Source organism: Aquila chrysaetos, chromosome 17, assembly GCF_900496995.4.
Source record: "Aquila chrysaetos chrysaetos chromosome 17, bAquChr1.4, whole genome shotgun sequence".
Classification (NCBI taxonomy): domain Eukaryota; kingdom Metazoa; phylum Chordata; class Aves; order Accipitriformes; family Accipitridae; genus Aquila; species Aquila chrysaetos.
Genome location: NC_044020.1, coordinates 16,948,631 through 16,965,845, shown reverse-complemented (window position 1 = coordinate 16,965,845; position 17,215 = coordinate 16,948,631). Strand labels below are relative to the sequence as shown.

At 36.1% G+C, this 17,215-nt stretch overlaps 1 protein-coding gene across 4 annotated transcripts in view; it reads right to left on the bottom strand.

Annotated features, from left to right (window-relative positions):
- Window positions 1–11,683: 11,683 nt before the first annotated feature.
- Window positions 11,684–17,215, bottom strand: part of AEBP2 (AE binding protein 2) — a 52,247-nt gene continuing 46,715 nt past the window's right edge. For 2 of the 4 annotated variants that reach the window (XM_041129601.1, XM_030041135.2), the window contains 3 exons: window positions 15,414–15,527; window positions 15,085–15,151; window positions 11,684–13,772 (listed from right to left, as the gene is read on the bottom strand). In XM_041129601.1, coding sequence (XP_040985535.1) covers window positions 15,097–15,151; window positions 15,414–15,527 — 169 coding nt within the window. In that variant the 3' untranslated portion in view covers window positions 11,684–13,772; window positions 15,085–15,096. The remainder of the gene's footprint in view (window positions 13,773–15,084; window positions 15,152–15,413; window positions 15,528–17,215) is intronic. The other 2 variants (XM_030041137.2, XM_030041136.2) reach the window with 2 other exon arrangements.

The window sequence follows — 17,215 nt, the reverse complement described above, 5'->3', positions numbered from 1 at the left end:
AGCTAAGTCAAGCATCAGTCCTAGACACGCTGTACTCTTTGCTGCTAAAACAGGACTTTCCGATAATTTGTGTTTACTGAAAGACTCGCTTAATGCATCAGCCCCTGTATTTCTCATGGAACCTTGCTAATAATAGTGAACAGGTCCAGAAGACTGGAGTCATTTGGGGTCATTTATCTAACAGTATTAAACAGACCAGGAATGTAGCAAAACGACTGATGATGCCAGAACCCAGAAGTTCACACAAAAGTAACTAAGAGTCCCCTGACCAGTAGGGCAACCGAGAGGCAGATTAAGGCATTAATAGGAAAACAGGCTGCCATTTTAATATGGTTTGTGGGTGCTTTTCCCGCCTCAGTGATGACAGAGAGACTTCTTCAGGCTCTAGGCCTTTTCTGTTTCCCCCTTACCTCCACAAGTGTCCTTTCTTTTTTTAAAAATTTACAGCATCTGGACTCACAGACATCAAATATTGTATGGTTTAATACATTTGAACTATAAGCTGCCTTTATACTGAGAAAACAAAAGTTTTACCAGTACAACACACCAATACAAGTTAAACTCGCCTACCAATGTAAGCACAAAGGCATATTTATCCCAGTCACTTTTCAGTCTGGCTTGACGTCCTTTCTCACATACATCTAGCTGAAGAAAACCCCTGGTGCCACTGCAGAAAAGTGACTACAAGGAACTCATGTCTTACGTCAGTGTAAGGTTTTGGGCCAATTCACTCTTCCAGATCCAGATGCACTAGCAAAAGAGGTCCATCTTTAGAGCCTACCATTCCAGCCATTTATCACAAAGCATTCAGGTGATTACACATTAATTCTCTTCAGGTAGGATTACGTTAACCTGAACAGTTAGGATAGTTGATCTCATGTAACACAGAGGATGCATTTTATACCTCTGTCTGTGAATAACATGGAAGTTTCTTTAGTCACTCCTTGATATAACTGGTTTGAAACAGTACACAAAAACTGCCCTCTTTTGTGGGAGTCTTAGACTAAATGGGTTCTCCTTCATCAAAACATTTTAGAAAATTAACGTGGAAAAAGCTGTGTGTGCTAATCAATAAAGATATAAATTATCAGATGTAGACCATCTGAACATTATTGAAGTGTTGGGTCTCAATTTATTTTAAAGATGGATTTCTGAGGTCAGTTGTGCATCAGTGAAGAAGTTTCTCACACACAAATCCACTACATCACACTTCTGTTGTATTTCAACACTTGTAAGTGTAGCTCCTTCTTGGTAACACTTTTAAAAATAAAGCAGGGACCCTTTCTGATTTTTGTAGTGTAAAACTTGTGCTGGAATGAAACAACAGCAAAATAATTTTGGATGCTTGAAAACACATTTTTATATCCACTGTTAAGGAGCAAAATTAATGTTTCGAGCAGCTGTGGATATAAGAAGGTTGTAAGAAGCATATTCCTTCACTCTTCCCTTCCCTTCATTTTTAATTTGCAATGTTGATCTCGAGACCAAATCTTCACGCTTTTGCTCAGTCATCATTTGGACAGAAACCCTATCAACTTTGGCAAACATGCCATGCTTAGGTGAGGTGCCCCTATAATTGCCAAAGCAGGGAAGGGTAAGCAACCATTGCCAGCAAGTTCACTAAACCAAGCAGAAACAGAACCTAGGTCTTCTGCCTCCAAACCCCTTGCTCTCACTGGTGTCTTGGGAAGCCACAGCACAGCTGAGCCAGAGAAAAGGAGTCTGAGGAAACACGGAGGACTGCAGCAGCAGTGAAACATACAGAAGAATTTGGAGTAGCGATATTGTGAGTTACGACAGTCTATGAAGAAGAAACTGCTGGACACCAATGGAGGGTGCATATTAATTGTTTTTACTTTATTCCTCCCCCAACCAGATTTGCCCTGAAAAGCCTCCAGGTAGGGATGATGCTTTAGCACTGGAAATCTAAGGAAGGTCAGCTTGGAAGGTCAGCTTGGAAGTAAACCGGCAATATCAGGCCACCTTTTATGCTTTTTACCTGTGAACCATTTGTTCCTTTCCTGTGGGTGCCCCTTTTCAGTGACAAACACCACAGCTTCTTTCATGGTAAGAGAGCAAAAAAGCCCCCAAACTGAAGCCAAGTGATCTACAAAGGGGGAAAGAGGAAGAAAGCGCACACAAGAACAGAAGAACACGCTGACTTTTGGATTTTTCCTTTGAAAATATACAATCACTCAAAAGACACATCATCTGTACGGCTGACAGCTAAAACTTTGTCCCTTATTATAAAAGGAACGGATGAAGTGCAGATGGCAGCTTGTGTATTGAGTTGGCTGCTTCATAAACTGTAATTATGGTGGATGCAAAATGGATCACCTCATCCATCTGGAATAAAAATGGGATTATCACTTGGCAATTTTGTTCATATAGGACGGCAAAATATCTTGCCCATCTCTCCTCTTCGGCATTGCAGGGGTTTAACATAGAAATATAGAAGAACACAGAGCCCGGATTGTCTTTTATTTACAGAAGTGATAAATTAACCACTGGAAAGATAAAAACTGCCCAAGCAATCATTTCTCCTCACTGACCTCATGCTTAGGCACTGCTTGGAATGAAATCAGCTTTGGAAAAAGTCATCCATAATTGAAAACAAATGGTGACAATGCACAAGAAAGATACACCAATAACTGACTTGTAGCTCCAAGACAGTTTCCTAAGCTCCATGAAAGCTTGAACCTTTCCTAAATAGGCAGCCAGTATCTAGTGACATACTTGCCACCACTTGCCAGATTCCTGTCATGCGTACATCACACATAAACCAGTGGATTTGTTTGTTAAAAGAAAAAAATTAGGAATACTGTGCTCCTTTTAGCTGTGCAAACTACAACAAAATAGATCTCGCTACAAAGTCCACAGTACATCATACAAAACACATAGTTAAGGACCATGGAAACACACATAATTATGACTCAAATCACCACTCACATGAAATGACATTAGGCTTTGTGACACACATGCAAGTAATGACTTAGCTACTCAGCATTTGCTTGTGTACTTACAGTCAGGAGGTACTTCAGGGATAAACAATGAATAGCTACCCAAGTTATAAAACTAGTGTTATAAAACCTAGAGATTATTTGCTGATGATGCTAACTGCTGGGGACAGGGAGGGGAACCACACAGAGTAAATGCACCTTATGCTTTGGCAAGGATGCTGACTAGACAGTTTGTAGAAATAGAAAAAACAACTTGCATCATGGATTCCAACCAAAAGACAATCTGATTTCTTCTGTAACTTCTGATGAGCACCTTTCTAACACAAACATGAACTCAAAACCACATGGATCATTAGAAAACAACTTACTTCACACAGACAGACGTGGCCAAGAAAAAAAAAAAATAGCTTTAAATCATTGGAAAAAAATCCCCCAAGCATCCAAATCCAATTTTTAACTGTGACTCATTTACCGCTATCCCATTATTATTTCTAATTTCATTCAGTTAATCATCTGTTGCCTTTCACATCATGGCAGAACAAGTACAGAAATTCTATACTTCTGCTTTGGCAGTATTTTGCACCCATTTTGGATGAATACTGAGTTGAACAGCAACACTGAATTTGGCTCAACAAATTCTTACATAGCTGAGATGTTTGCCAAAAAAATGCAAACTCATGTTTACTCACCATCAAATAAAGAACTGGATCTGCAGAAACAGAGAAAAGATGCTATGTAAGAAATTGCCATCTTACCACCTTCCCCTTGCAAGTCCTTGCCACAGCAATAGTGAGAGTTAAGCCTAGGTCAAGGGATTGCCTTCATGTCAGACTTATCTGCCATTAATCTACTCGTATATTTTTAGCCTTCATTGTTGTGACTAGAAACTGGAAAGTATGACCCAACTGTACCCAATGTACTGATCTCTACCTGAGATTGCAAAGAGCCTAACACAATAACCATGTGTACAGTGCACCAGAAACTTGACAATGGCATTATCAGAATCCCTGGAAAGCTACAGAGAGGGCGAGAAGAAGCTGGTCGCTTTCCAGGCAACCGCCAAATGAAAGAAAGACGGCTGCAACCAAAAGATCTGGTATGAAATAAGGCTCAGGTTCTACAATTCCTGGGCGAGGTGTGGAGCACAGCCCATCCACTGCTATGTTCTTCCACATCTGGCCATGCAAGACAGTTTCTGAGATGCCAGCTTAAAGTTTCAGGCTTGAAGCATGAGCAAGCAAGACAGTGTATGTCAACAGCTCTGCGTTTACTGCATTATCTTGCACCACTCTTGGATAGATGCAGAGTAATTCCCTTTCCTACTGGCAACAGAACTATGTTGCATCATCTTTCATTTACTAGAGGATAAAGGTTATGTAGGTGATTACTGCAAAACAGTAGATGCATAGTGAAGTTTTGGGGCATCCAAACAAGAAATACAGTAGAAAGCAAACTGACTAATACCACTTTTTGGAAAAAGGGTTTTCTTCAGAGAAGTTCTATAACTACCAGCACAAAAGGTTTGGTGCATCTTGCTGCCATCATTTCAATGCTGCTATTGGACAATTCTGAGAGCAACTGCAGCTCTGAGTTTAGCAAGTTTGCTTTAATCCTGCCTTGTACATGGCTACTCATTTTATAGACAAAAATTTCATTTTCCCTCTGAAAGGACTACTCAGATACAAAAGAAACTGCGATCCTGATTCTAGCAGCATTTTTCTCTCATCTCCTAAGGTGAATACTAATCTGAAAGGTTTTGCAATTGGCAGGAATTGAAAGTTGTTTTGTTTTTAAATCCATGCTGAAATTGCCAGATTTTTTACTTAGGAAAGGGGGAAAACAAACAAACAAACAAACAAAAAAACCCTGATCTGATTACCTAAACAAGAAAGTTTGATACGCAACTTACTTAGACAATAAATACAGAATTCCATAAACATCTTGTCATGCCCCTTTAGGAAGATAATCAGGTGGTCAAAAGTACAATGTTGCGCATCACTGGCAAAGAAAAGGTAATTAAGAGAAGGTGACCAAGCACCATAACTACCCAGCCACATTTCACAGAATTTGACGATGTTCAAACTTTTCAGGTCTTGGATAATGAAATAAAACATTTCATTAAAGTATTTTCACTTTTACTAGTCAGTTTTATTAAAAGAGAAGGCAGTTTCTGTTCTCTGCAATATCTGAGATACAGAACAACCAGTAAGACAGTTAGGAGAGCTGTTAAAACAATAATACATAATTCCACCCTATATCAACAAAGGCAACAAATTGCACGAGACTGGTTTAGAAAAGCAACTGAACACCTTAAGTAATATCAATATGAAGTGATGTATTTATGCACAGTCATAGTGTGGTAGATTGCTGCCACCTTTCGGCTACAGATTGTTATGAAATTAAATTTGTACCTAAACCGCACAGATAATGGAAATGCATACTGTGACGAGTGGGTTCCTAGCATCTCGGAGAACAGTGGGGTGGGACAGGAACATCGTTTATACTTTCCTTAAACGGCACAGCATGTGGCTGCATGTCTTGACATCTACTTACCATCTTCCAGCTTACGAGTATCTTCTATTGCTGAAATTGGCTGCCGTTGGAATGCACATAATGGTTACTAAATTATGAAATACCTTCTAAGATTAAAATTAACAAATATATTAGCCAAGAAAAAAAAAGGAAGAGGACTCCAAGGAGAAAAATACATCAGAAACTACAATGTGCAGTTTGCACAGCTTCTAGTAGATTACCCAGATGAGGCATTAACCAAGATAAAGCTTTTGTTTTGCACTTTTCCTCCCACAATAATTCACTTCTGAACACAAATAAATGCAGTTTAAGATAGACACCACCTTTCACCCCCAAACCAGCTCTTTGGAATTTTTACAGCATACATTCAACTTTATCCTCATCTGTTCATTTTAAAAGCTATTACTAACTAGTCAATGAGAAGTAAAACATGAAAAAAAATTCCAGCCACCATAGAATTGACCTATGCAGCCTATGTTACAACTTGAGAGAATATGTGTATAATGCGTGAGCAAAGAAATCCAGTTTTACCTGAGTCAGATCTCAGACTCCAAGATCTGACTGTAACATAAATTCTCAGTCTTCAAATCAATGGCAAACTCTCAACAACTGTAGAGTGAACAGCTCCAATGAAACTAACAGATGAGCACAAGACTATTAAAAAAATCTTCATATCTATTATCCTCCTTTCTTAAGGGTATACAAGCCAATCAAATGTTATTTGAATGACGCAGCACATGTATCTGGTCAGTGAGGACATGAAATTCATTCGTGACTGCACAGCACAATGCAAAGGCAGCAATACTGCAAGATGGCTCGAGTATGGAGGCAGAGCAAAATATTTAATAAGTCATTACACATGAACTTGCTCACTGTCAGCAGAATGTCTCTTGACATCCTTTTATGTTTCCCCACCTCCCCACTTGTTTAAAAAGAAAGAATCCAGCTGCAGGCAACTACTAATTAAATACTTTGGCTTTCAGCTACAGTTGCTGTATGCACACATCTGCTGTGCAATAAACAGTTTTAAGTGTAACTGACATATTTTCAAAGCTCTAGGAGAGAATATTTATGACATGAAGAAAGAAAAAGCAAGCAGGGTCCAAGCCTCTGCCTCATATTCACTAGAAAATAAAAGCTGCAAAGTGTTTAAAATTAAAACGGTTTAGAATACCTTTATTGCTTAAGGGCAGTCTTTAATCTCACATTCCAATGCTTTTCTCCCAAAACAACATATTTACTAATTTTTTGGCCTTGAAATTATGTAAATCCAAATATATATTTCAGTGCCTAGATGCGTTTAGAGTGGCTCATGTTGAGCATTTGGCTTAAATGAATCGTGACATCATGTTCCATCTTCCCTGATTTCACAATCTGCGTTTCAGACAACGGATTTGAACAGAGGTAGACAAGTCAAATTTCCATAATGAAGTCCTTCTAAAGTGAAGAGGCCTTGGTCAGACTCCGTATGCCTGTACAAATCTCACTGAGCTATGTGAGCTTAGACACAACATGGATGGAACAAGCCAAAAAACACGACTGAGCAATGACATTCAGACAAAGGAGATCTCTGAGTTTGGTCAGTGGCATTAAATGTCTAGTACTATTACAGAATTAGCTTTTGACTGTAAAGTTGTTGTGTGATACTAGTATTCAAGTATTTCATAAGTCCCTTTGGAACTTATGGTGAAACATCTTTCATGCCTTTTTTGCTGGATATTGTTGAAAGCAGCTGTTCTCACAAGCAAGTATTACAGAAGGAGGAACATTTCCATGTAGATACACCTATCTCTCTAATACAGTAAACATCCTCCTTAAATACAATGCAACTACACACTTTCAAGTTTAAAAAAAAAAAAAACAAACAGCAAAACAACACAAAAAAACCCCACTGAACAAACCATCACTGACTACATTTTCTTACCTCCCTTTGTTAGTCAGAAGGGCTACTGACTGTCTCAAATCAGAGACAGTTCTTCACAGTAAATATATGAGGGGATCTTATATCCTCCACAGAAACTACACACACAGGCAAAATACTAAGATGAAAGGATATTAAAATTTGACAAAACTTTTGAACAGCATCCAGTAGACAGTACTCAACTCTTCTGTAAGCAAGCCAACCCAAGGGTATGCTGATCAGCAATTATCTCTCCTCTGGGACGAAGTAAACAGATTTATCATATTACTTATTATTTGTTACTCTACTACCAAGGAGGATTTACACAAGCGAAAAGGGGCCATTTTTAGAATTAGTAAAAACAAATAATGTAGCATGAATCACAGCACATTAATCTTCACAAACAACTGCAAGAGTTGAATTTACCCGTAACTGGCTGTCAACCAACAGCCCACTTTTAGTATGCAATCAACACAATTTTATTCTCTTTACACTTCAAACTACATTTCTTTATTCTGCTCTAAGTTACATTGTGACATTGAAGACATCTTGATTTTAACTCTTCTCTAGAAAAGAATTAGAGCATTAAGAGGCAGACAACAGCTTTCCAACTATACATTTCATTAAAATGAAGAAAAATACAAAGCAGTTATTAGACAAGATTTTGATAAAGCTACACCAAACCCCAAACATATGTACTCTGTAGATTACCGTACAGAGTACTCTATACTGTAGTATAAAAATTAAGACACATGGACATACAGTCTGGCGAGACTTTTTCACTGTAAGGACAGCTGCTGTTACACAGTAGAAAAACAAATCCTCAGCATTGCCATTTCCAGTCAAAATCCAAAACCACAAGTTGCAACACTAGTCTATGCTCATCACCAGTTTCTTACCTGGAAGGAGTAAATTCACAGCTCCTGTCTCCTGGAACCAACGTTCTGCTTTAGACACAAAAAATTAATCTGTTTTTTTTATCCCCCTCCAGGAGATAACCTAAGATTTGACAGCATATCTAGATCTATTTGTTTTTTCTACTTTGTCAGCTATATTCAGGGAAACATAACAGAACAGATGGTTGAAAAAAATCTTAATCTTCCAGGAGTATCAGGTTTTATTGTTGGTCGGATTTTAGTTCATCCTACGTTATTAAAAATACTATAATAGAGATTACAAAAGTGAAGCCCTTCAGCACTGTAACAATTCTTCTCATAAATATATTTTGAGAGATTCACCTCTAGTTTGTATACCCAATTCTTCTCATTGTAAGCACTAGGAGACTACAGCTGTATTAATGAGTATTCATTCTTTTAGTCTTGATTTATATAATTGCATGCACTCAGTATTTTAGAAAAAGGGGTCTTATTGAAAAGGCATGAAAAAATGGATATTCTTTATTTTAAAATATTTTTTCCCTCGTATTGCTCAAAACAGTAGTGCAGGTGGGGCTTTTTTCCCCCCAAAATGCGTAATTCAGAATTTTTTATTAAAAGTTGAAGCAACATAGTTTACCAAAGAGTATTCTTTGGTTGGAATAAGTAAACACCAGGATAACTAACAGATCTAAGGGCATCTTTTACTTGACTAAGAAAATCCATGTGACGTTAAGGCCATCTTCTGCTGCTGGAATGTTTTGTTTAGAATATCTTGTTTCAGGGATCAAGCTGTTTATTTTACTTTCGTAGCCTTGTGCATATAGGAGCCGTTCACAGAATGTCTGCTTAACAACTTATAGAAAATGACTGAAAGAAACTATAGATTCAGCTGCTTTTTTTAAAAGCCAACTTTCCTGACGAGATTTTTTTTTTCTGTTGTCATACATTAATGTGACAAGAGAAATGATAGGTTCATACGCAAGTTTAAAATGTCAAGGCAAGAAAGCATTAAGTGAGGATATATCATCTATTTCAGACTGAAGTATTAAATAAGACTGGTTTTCTACGATAACCAATTCACATGCTGCATTGAAAAGCTGAAATCAACCACTTAAATTCCTATTATTAAAAACAATGCAGATTTAAACATAATTAACCTATTTGTTCCCAAATGAAGCTAATCCAGTTTTAATATGTAATTTAAATTGGAAACTACTGATATAATTACTTAATAGAATATAGAAGTAAAGAAAAAAATATACAGTGTTTCATATTATGCAATTTGGCCCCAAACTGAAAAATCACAGTAACTTCAGAGAAACTTATATGCAATATAAGTATATGAGTATTAGAAAAGAACTGATGTGTTTCTGCTCCATCTATTAAAGTGCTTTAGTAGACAGAACAAGACCTAGTATAAAAAAGGCGGCTGTATACTATGCTCAAATACTAGCAAGTCTTCCCAGACAAAAATTTCCATCCACTTAAGCAAAAGGCAGACATGTTCTTCATTCCCAAAACAGCACTCCTCACTCAAAAATCCTGTTATTCAGCTTTAGAAAACTGTAAAATTCAAGCCAACACATTCCAAAAGGACGGGTGATTTTGGGCACAGATACTTGGGTGCACTGCAACTCCTGAAAAGTGTGACTTTCAAAGAGCTTCATTCAGTACTTCCTCTTTAAATGTGTCCCAGAAATAAGATAACCCAAGACATCCACAAACACATTTGAGATTTCTGAAAACCCTTGCTGGTGTCACCTGACAGCGAAGGAATAAACATTCCACCCCACACCCTTTTCTGACCCACATCCTCAAGCATCATCATCTACCTTAAGACGATAGCGCCAGTGTAGTTCAAACATATCGTAGGCCAAACCAAACACAGACTAAAGCCCCAGATCCGAGTTACTGCCACAGCTGATCAGTTTTCAATTCAAACAGCTCCAACTCTAGCCATGATCTACAAACATACGAACAGCTTGCTAATGTGATCTAAACATAGCTGACGTCTTCCTGAGCACACGGGCTGGAAGAGAAAGCCTGCTTAGTTCTGAATCACAGAAACACAGAACAATTCATGTTGGGAGGGACCTCCAAGGGAGGTCCAATCTCCTGCTCAGTGCAACACCAACAACACTGAATCCAGAACACGTTGGTCAGGGCTTCAGCTGGATCTTGAAAACCATCAAGGACAGAGATTTCTGGGATCCCTTGGAGTAATCTGTTTCAATGCTTTACTATCCTCATAGTGAAAAAAATCTCCCATTTCAATTTATGACCACTGACTCTCACCCTCGGGCTGTGCAGTTTTAAGTGAGCTGGCTCCACCTTCCTGGTAACATCTTAGGTACTGAAAGGCTGCTGTTAGGTTCCCCCAAAGCTTTCTCTTTTGCAGGCTGAGCTTGTCCAGGTCCCTCAGCCTCTCCTCGTGGAGTACACACTCCAGTGTATTTTGCCAGGATTTAACTTGAACTGTAAAATCAGCCATTTTCTTTTGCTCACCTTCTATAATGTGTTAAAGATAATAAAGAACCTCTAAGCAAAAAAGTATAAATTTAGGAAATTTATATAGTTACTCATTAAAGCAGTCCAGAAAGAAACTGCAGCAAAGGGTAAAATAACTACAGGTTTTTCTTGGTGACACTTCTCTACAAAGAAAATAAACACTCCAGCTGGGAGGGAATGCATTCTGTAGGTATTTGGAAAATCTATTATAAAAAAAAAAAAGTTCTTGAGAGACAGGAGGAAACCTCTACATGTTACATCCCGAAAGAAAGCACATGGAACTACTCAAAAGGGGAAGGGCCAATCATTTCATTAAAACTTTTCAAGAAGGACAATAAGAGCAGTAAGATATTTTTCAGAACAAAGTGATCAATGCCTCCCAGCACGCTGTGCCAGTTCCATGTATCTGGTACTCTAACAAAACTGAAATTCATCCAGGGACACACACAAAACTGAAGCGGAGCTTTAGAGAGGCATGACTGTCATTTGAAACATAAAACACCACCAAATAATTACATAATTTGTAGAACAGAAACAACTTTCAAGCATAAATAGTTTTAGCAATTCACTTTGATAACTTCAAGGTATAAACCAGCAAAAAGTCCACTTACCTTTTACTACTATGGAAAGTTTAATTAATTCCAACATATCCATTTGTTCACAGATATTTTGAATTTAAACTGATTTTTCAATCCAAGACAGAAGCTGTACCATGAGAACATCAGATAATACGTTTCTCAAACCCAAGAAAAGAAAGTCACAGTTTCCATGAACAATACATGACTTGAATCCATGAATTCCTCATTTTGTAAAGGTATGTGCGTTATAGAGGAAATAGGTAGTGACAATTTTATATCTATCTTTGAAAACTTCATTGAAATCTTACAATTTTGAAGCTATTGAGGTTTGTTTGCTTTGTTTTATTAGAAAAAATACTCAGGCAAGGTCTACAATCATCTGTCAATTATAAATGACTTACAAGAAACTCATGAAGCAATAAAATTAAAAAAATACAAATACAAACTATATCTGAAACACTTCTATTTGGCAATTTTATAACAAATTCAAAAAAGAAACAAAGATTACGGATTACTTTATAGGTACAGAAAAAGCAGTAGGTGAAGTGCTCAAGCAAAAAAAAAAAAAACCAACCAAAACACTGCATTTTTTCAAAAATAAAGTCACATCACTACAGATTTTATGAATAATACCCTTATTAAACAACCATTCCAGAACATCTTATATTAGTGGTGCTTTTAATCTGCACTTCATTTCGTTTGATAAGATTTTTTTTTTTTTTTTGTGTATATAAGTAACATTTTTAACCCACTGGAGCTAAGCAAGACTCTCGTGTCAGTACCAATGCAGAATGCATTTGTATTATATTAGGATATGCTCACTTCTGCAACCAAAGGGTTACTTTAAGTTTTATTCTATTTAATAAAAATTTAGTGTAAAAACTGCTGGTTATTAGTTTCACTGTAGTAAATTCCTCCCAAATAAGGAGGACTAACTCTGCAGTTTGACTGCATATATCCATACAAATTTTACATATTAGTTCCTTCCAATAGTAAGGAAAAAACTAATTTCACGTTCACTATTAGAAAGGAGCGCCATGAATTAATTATGGGTACTATTCATCCCTCTAAGATTTCTGGGAAGGATGTTCAATGTATTTTTGTTCTTACAACAGATATTAACAGTAGTATATAGTCCCTTAGGTATGTAAAAGAAGGGGGTTTTTTATTGTTAAGGAAGGTGCTTCTTTTAAACAATTCTTCTGGCAGCACTAGTGAATTACAATATCCTTCAATATTATTTCTACCGTAATATATACATTTTAACTTTCATGCCTCTAGAAAAACATCTACAGTACATTTCATAATATAAAAATATATTACAAATCTGCTGAAATATTTACAAGCAATGTCCTATTATCTATATGCAACATTTTTGTCTCCATACAAAGACTAACAGGTTAGACACATCTCTATTTGTCAGTTAAAAAAAATCCATGGCTTCTTGCTTATTAAGCAAGAAAATGATTTTACTTTCCTTTTCAAAGCCAACTTTGGTGCATAAAGGATTGAATTTCTAGATTTATTTTTTTTAAAAAATACCATTTTCTTTACATCTAGAAAACATTAGGCCAAATAAAAAAAGTATACTTTACAAGTGAATGGGGATTCTAAAGGGTCAAAAAAGTAAAATAAAACACCAATAACACTAACTGCTTAAGTACAGGTTTTTCAAAAACCGTCCATTGATACGGATCACATAAAAGCAGATCTCATTAACATACTATACTACTCCTGAAAAGGGGGTCAGACGTACTGCAACACTCTTAACATCTTTAAACCGTACTATATGTACTCATAGTTGATTGGAAAAGACAAGCATTCCATCAACATTTGTTTAAACATTATAATCCAACATATTTTAGGGATCTGCAAAAGGACACGAGATTACAAATGACAAATGATTACTATCCACCATACTCAAAGGGCAACAGGATAATCCCTTGGTAGCTGTTTTATTGTCTGGCATATGTTATATTTAGTTAACATTGACAAAAAGCCTAATAGCTTGTTAACAGTTCTCCTGGGAATTGTGAGTAAATGGTGATGGTTACTTTTTCTTTTCATCAAATATAAACTACTGTATTCACTAAAGAAAAAAGCAGCTTAAAGAAGCAAGCATGCAAAGCCTTTTAGTTGTTCCACTAAGTTGCCAGAAGAGTGTTTGCTCAGTCTCCCACTGTACCATTCCATGAAAATGTGGATATACAGTAATATATTAATATATTCCACGGAAGCATCAACTTCATTCACAGAATGTTTACACTAAGCATAAATATTTATCTAAGAAAAAAAAAAAAAGGATGGGATTTGACTAATGTGCAACTTTATTTCTAAATCCATTGTCAGTGACTAAGACTGCAGGTGTCCCCACTTGCTTGGTTTTTACCTCTTCAACCTCTTCTGGGGCATTGTTCTGTAAAAGAAGATAGTACGGTTTTACATAAAGACCCTGAGATGTAAATTTGATCAGCTAGAGTATGCTATGAATTTATGACTATTTAAACTCTACTTTCATTTAATTTGATTAAAACTGAAAGCCGTTTTAGATGATCCCATATTAGCATACATTTCAGAGAATTATTTCAAACTTTCTATTGGAGTCATCATTTTAGCATGACATTATAGCTGTCACTGAATTCCCTTAACCACTTTTTTCCCCTTGCAAAGTTTTGATCTTCAACTTTATTTCTTTAATCTCCCACAGTTGGTCCCAAAGCTCTTTTTAATCACACACTGATCTATAGTGCTAAAAATCTGGTACAACATTATGTAAGGGGACCTTAATTTTATTTGGGAGAGGTAGAAGGGGTTGCTCATTTTTCTCCAGGGGCTTAATCCCAAAGTTCATTACATTTTTATTTTAAAGGGTTATTTTTTCCTTTTCAAATCAAACTAATTGTCCAGTTCTGCAAAGGTAATCAATATATAAATGATTAACACTTAAATAAGATTATAAAACAGTCACTGTGTTAAGCAGTTTTAACACACACAATCCAATTTCCTCATAACTTTTTTATGATTTAATGTTAACATCAGTAATTCATAGACTAAAGTAAGTATTTTAAATACTTACATTTACAAAGATAGCAGATATAGTATGATGATTTATTTTCATATTGTAAACCAAGTTCTCATTAATTTGATTAGTGAAATACACTGAATATTAAAGGTGAACTGAAAGGCTTATCGTGTATCAAGACCTCAGATAAGTGTTCCAGTTACTCCTTTAGACACTAGGTCACTAGATGTTAAAGAAGAAACATAGGAACACTGAACTTATGTTTATGGCAGAAAAAACTTTTTTTTTCCCCCCAACCCATTTTCATGGATTTTTAGTATAAGTCCATAAATATGTATCTTTGGACGTTCAAAAACTTAAGAGTAAATTAAGCATTTCAGATTACCTTTAAAAACTGTACACACACAGAACTGTGGGTACTGACAATTATGTGAGCACACTAATAAAGGGGGGGAGGAAAATCAGGAGATTATTAGAAACAAGATGGATTAGAAGCCAATCTGAAGTCCTAAAAACACAAATGTGAATGCAGCTTAAAGACAAGTAACATGTACTGTTCCCTTCTGTCCCCCTCTAAAGAATCTCGTATTAAAAAATAACAGTACTTGTATACAAGTACAGATTTCAAGGTAATACTGCATGTATTACAGTTGAATATAAAATATGTAAAGATAAATTTGGACTTTAAAAAAATTGGTATACAAACCAGTATGTGATCTTAACAGAAGTGATCTTTCAGGATTCCACTGTATGTACCTCCTTTACTAGAATTTCTGTACACCAAGCACAAAAAAGTAAAATACACTTGGTAAATACAAACATTCCCCGTTTCTCAGTAACTAGAGTTCAGTTCAAGAAGTTAAGTAATTCTGAAACAACTTAAGACCTCAGAACTTAACTCCTGGACGCTGACAGGATTGAAGCTCCCTGGTCTGGTGTATAATGCATTAGCAATCCTGATTTTCCAACGTCAAAAAGTTAAGTGAGGCTTAAGACTATATTTAAGTAAAGAAAGTTTCAAAATTAGGACATTACCTGTATATGTTTGGGTCCAGAAGCAAGGCAGTATCTTTTGGTAGTTTTGATAAATGTACTACTTTAGTTTTTAACTGATGTCGCTCACTTTCATTTACCCACACATCAGGCAGACTATGAATAAATAAATAAAATAAAAATATTCAAAAAAGATCAACCGTTTTTCTTACCATAAAATTATACGGTAAACTAGTACATATGAAGTTTTTTAAAGTAATCTTCACATTTCACTGCTTAAAAAGCATCTTCACTGGAGTGAGGAAAAGACAGCCAATCTTTACATATTATACTTCAAAGTTTTTCTCTCGGTGTGAGAAAGATACTTAACAGATTTTAGATTATTCCAGAAGAATACTAAACTAAACATACAATGATAATGGCACTACATTCTCTATTTTAAAAATTTAATGTGAAAATGGGTAGCAGGGAAAAAAACAGATCTTTGAAAATACTTTATTTAACTGGACATAAAATTCTTTGACACTGTCAAAAAAGCAAGTAAAGGCCACCATATACTGCAGGCACTGAGCTTCAAGTTATACTAATTTGCTTGCTCCAAGTTCAAAGCTGTCAATGTCAAAATGCTCCAACTTTACTGAAGTTAATTGTTTGATTATCTTCTGAGGAAATCCAGGCAATCACCACAAAATATTTTGGCTATGTCACCATTCTCATTGTGAGATGGAATAAAACTCGGTCTTTACACATTAAAGGGAATTGTTGTTTCGGTGCCACTTGCAGTGAAACTTGGGGAAGAGAGGGCTGGAGGTAACACACACAATTGATCCATGTTTTGTACTTTAATTCTTTGAAACAAAATATGCCTACTTCAGAGTGCCTTATTGCATTATTGCTTCTTGTACTGAAACCACATTGGGTTTTTAAGGCCCTGCTGAGGTTTTCAGGTAACACATTCTCAAGAGAGGAACTGGGCTTGCAGAGGTCATGAATGTCTTTATGAAAACCCACTTTCCTGCCTCCTTCCAAAAGTTAGCATTGACCAAGGCTGTGCAGAACAAACAAGTGACCCATTTTGCTTCCACTGTTGGAAAAAAAAAGAAAGAAAAAAACATCCCCCCAAGAAAGAAAATAAAAAAAAAAAAAACAAACCAAAAACCCCTTAAGATTATTTTCAGCCCACAAAAAGACCTTTTTTTTTTTTTGTAAACGTGACCTAGGAGCCAAAAATTAATTTCAGGTTGGGGAAGAAGTTTAAATTTGTAGTTAAGAATTCTAATGTTTTAAAACAAGTTTCAAATTGAGAAACTCAACATTTAAGACCCTCTAAATGAAACAGTTCTTTCTCTGACCAAAGCTATATGCAATTTTACAGACTTTCGTGAATTATTAAACTGAATCTCCATTTTCCAGCAATGAAAGTTAGCTGTAAGTCAAATTCAATTTTTTGGGTAAGCCATCCAAAAAATGCAACGAAACAGAGAACTTCTATCCCAGTAGGAAAAGGAGTTTATCCTATGATACTTTTCCCTTTTCAGATGAAGGTGGAAGAAAAAAGGAAAAAAAAAAAAGGGGAGGGGGGGACTACCCAGGAGGCAATCCATATATCTACTAAGGTTTAATATGGATCATGAAAGGTGAAAAAACATCATAAGACTTTTTTTTTTTTAAATAAAGCCAAAATATTTTTTTTGACAAGCAATATTTGGAAGACATTTTTAGTAGAAGCTATATGCTGAAGATGCAAAACGATACAAACAGCAAATAAGAAAACTTTTCATATGCAAAGACTATTTGAAATATAAAGACAACAACACAGTAAGCTAAGAAGTACTGGCACAAAG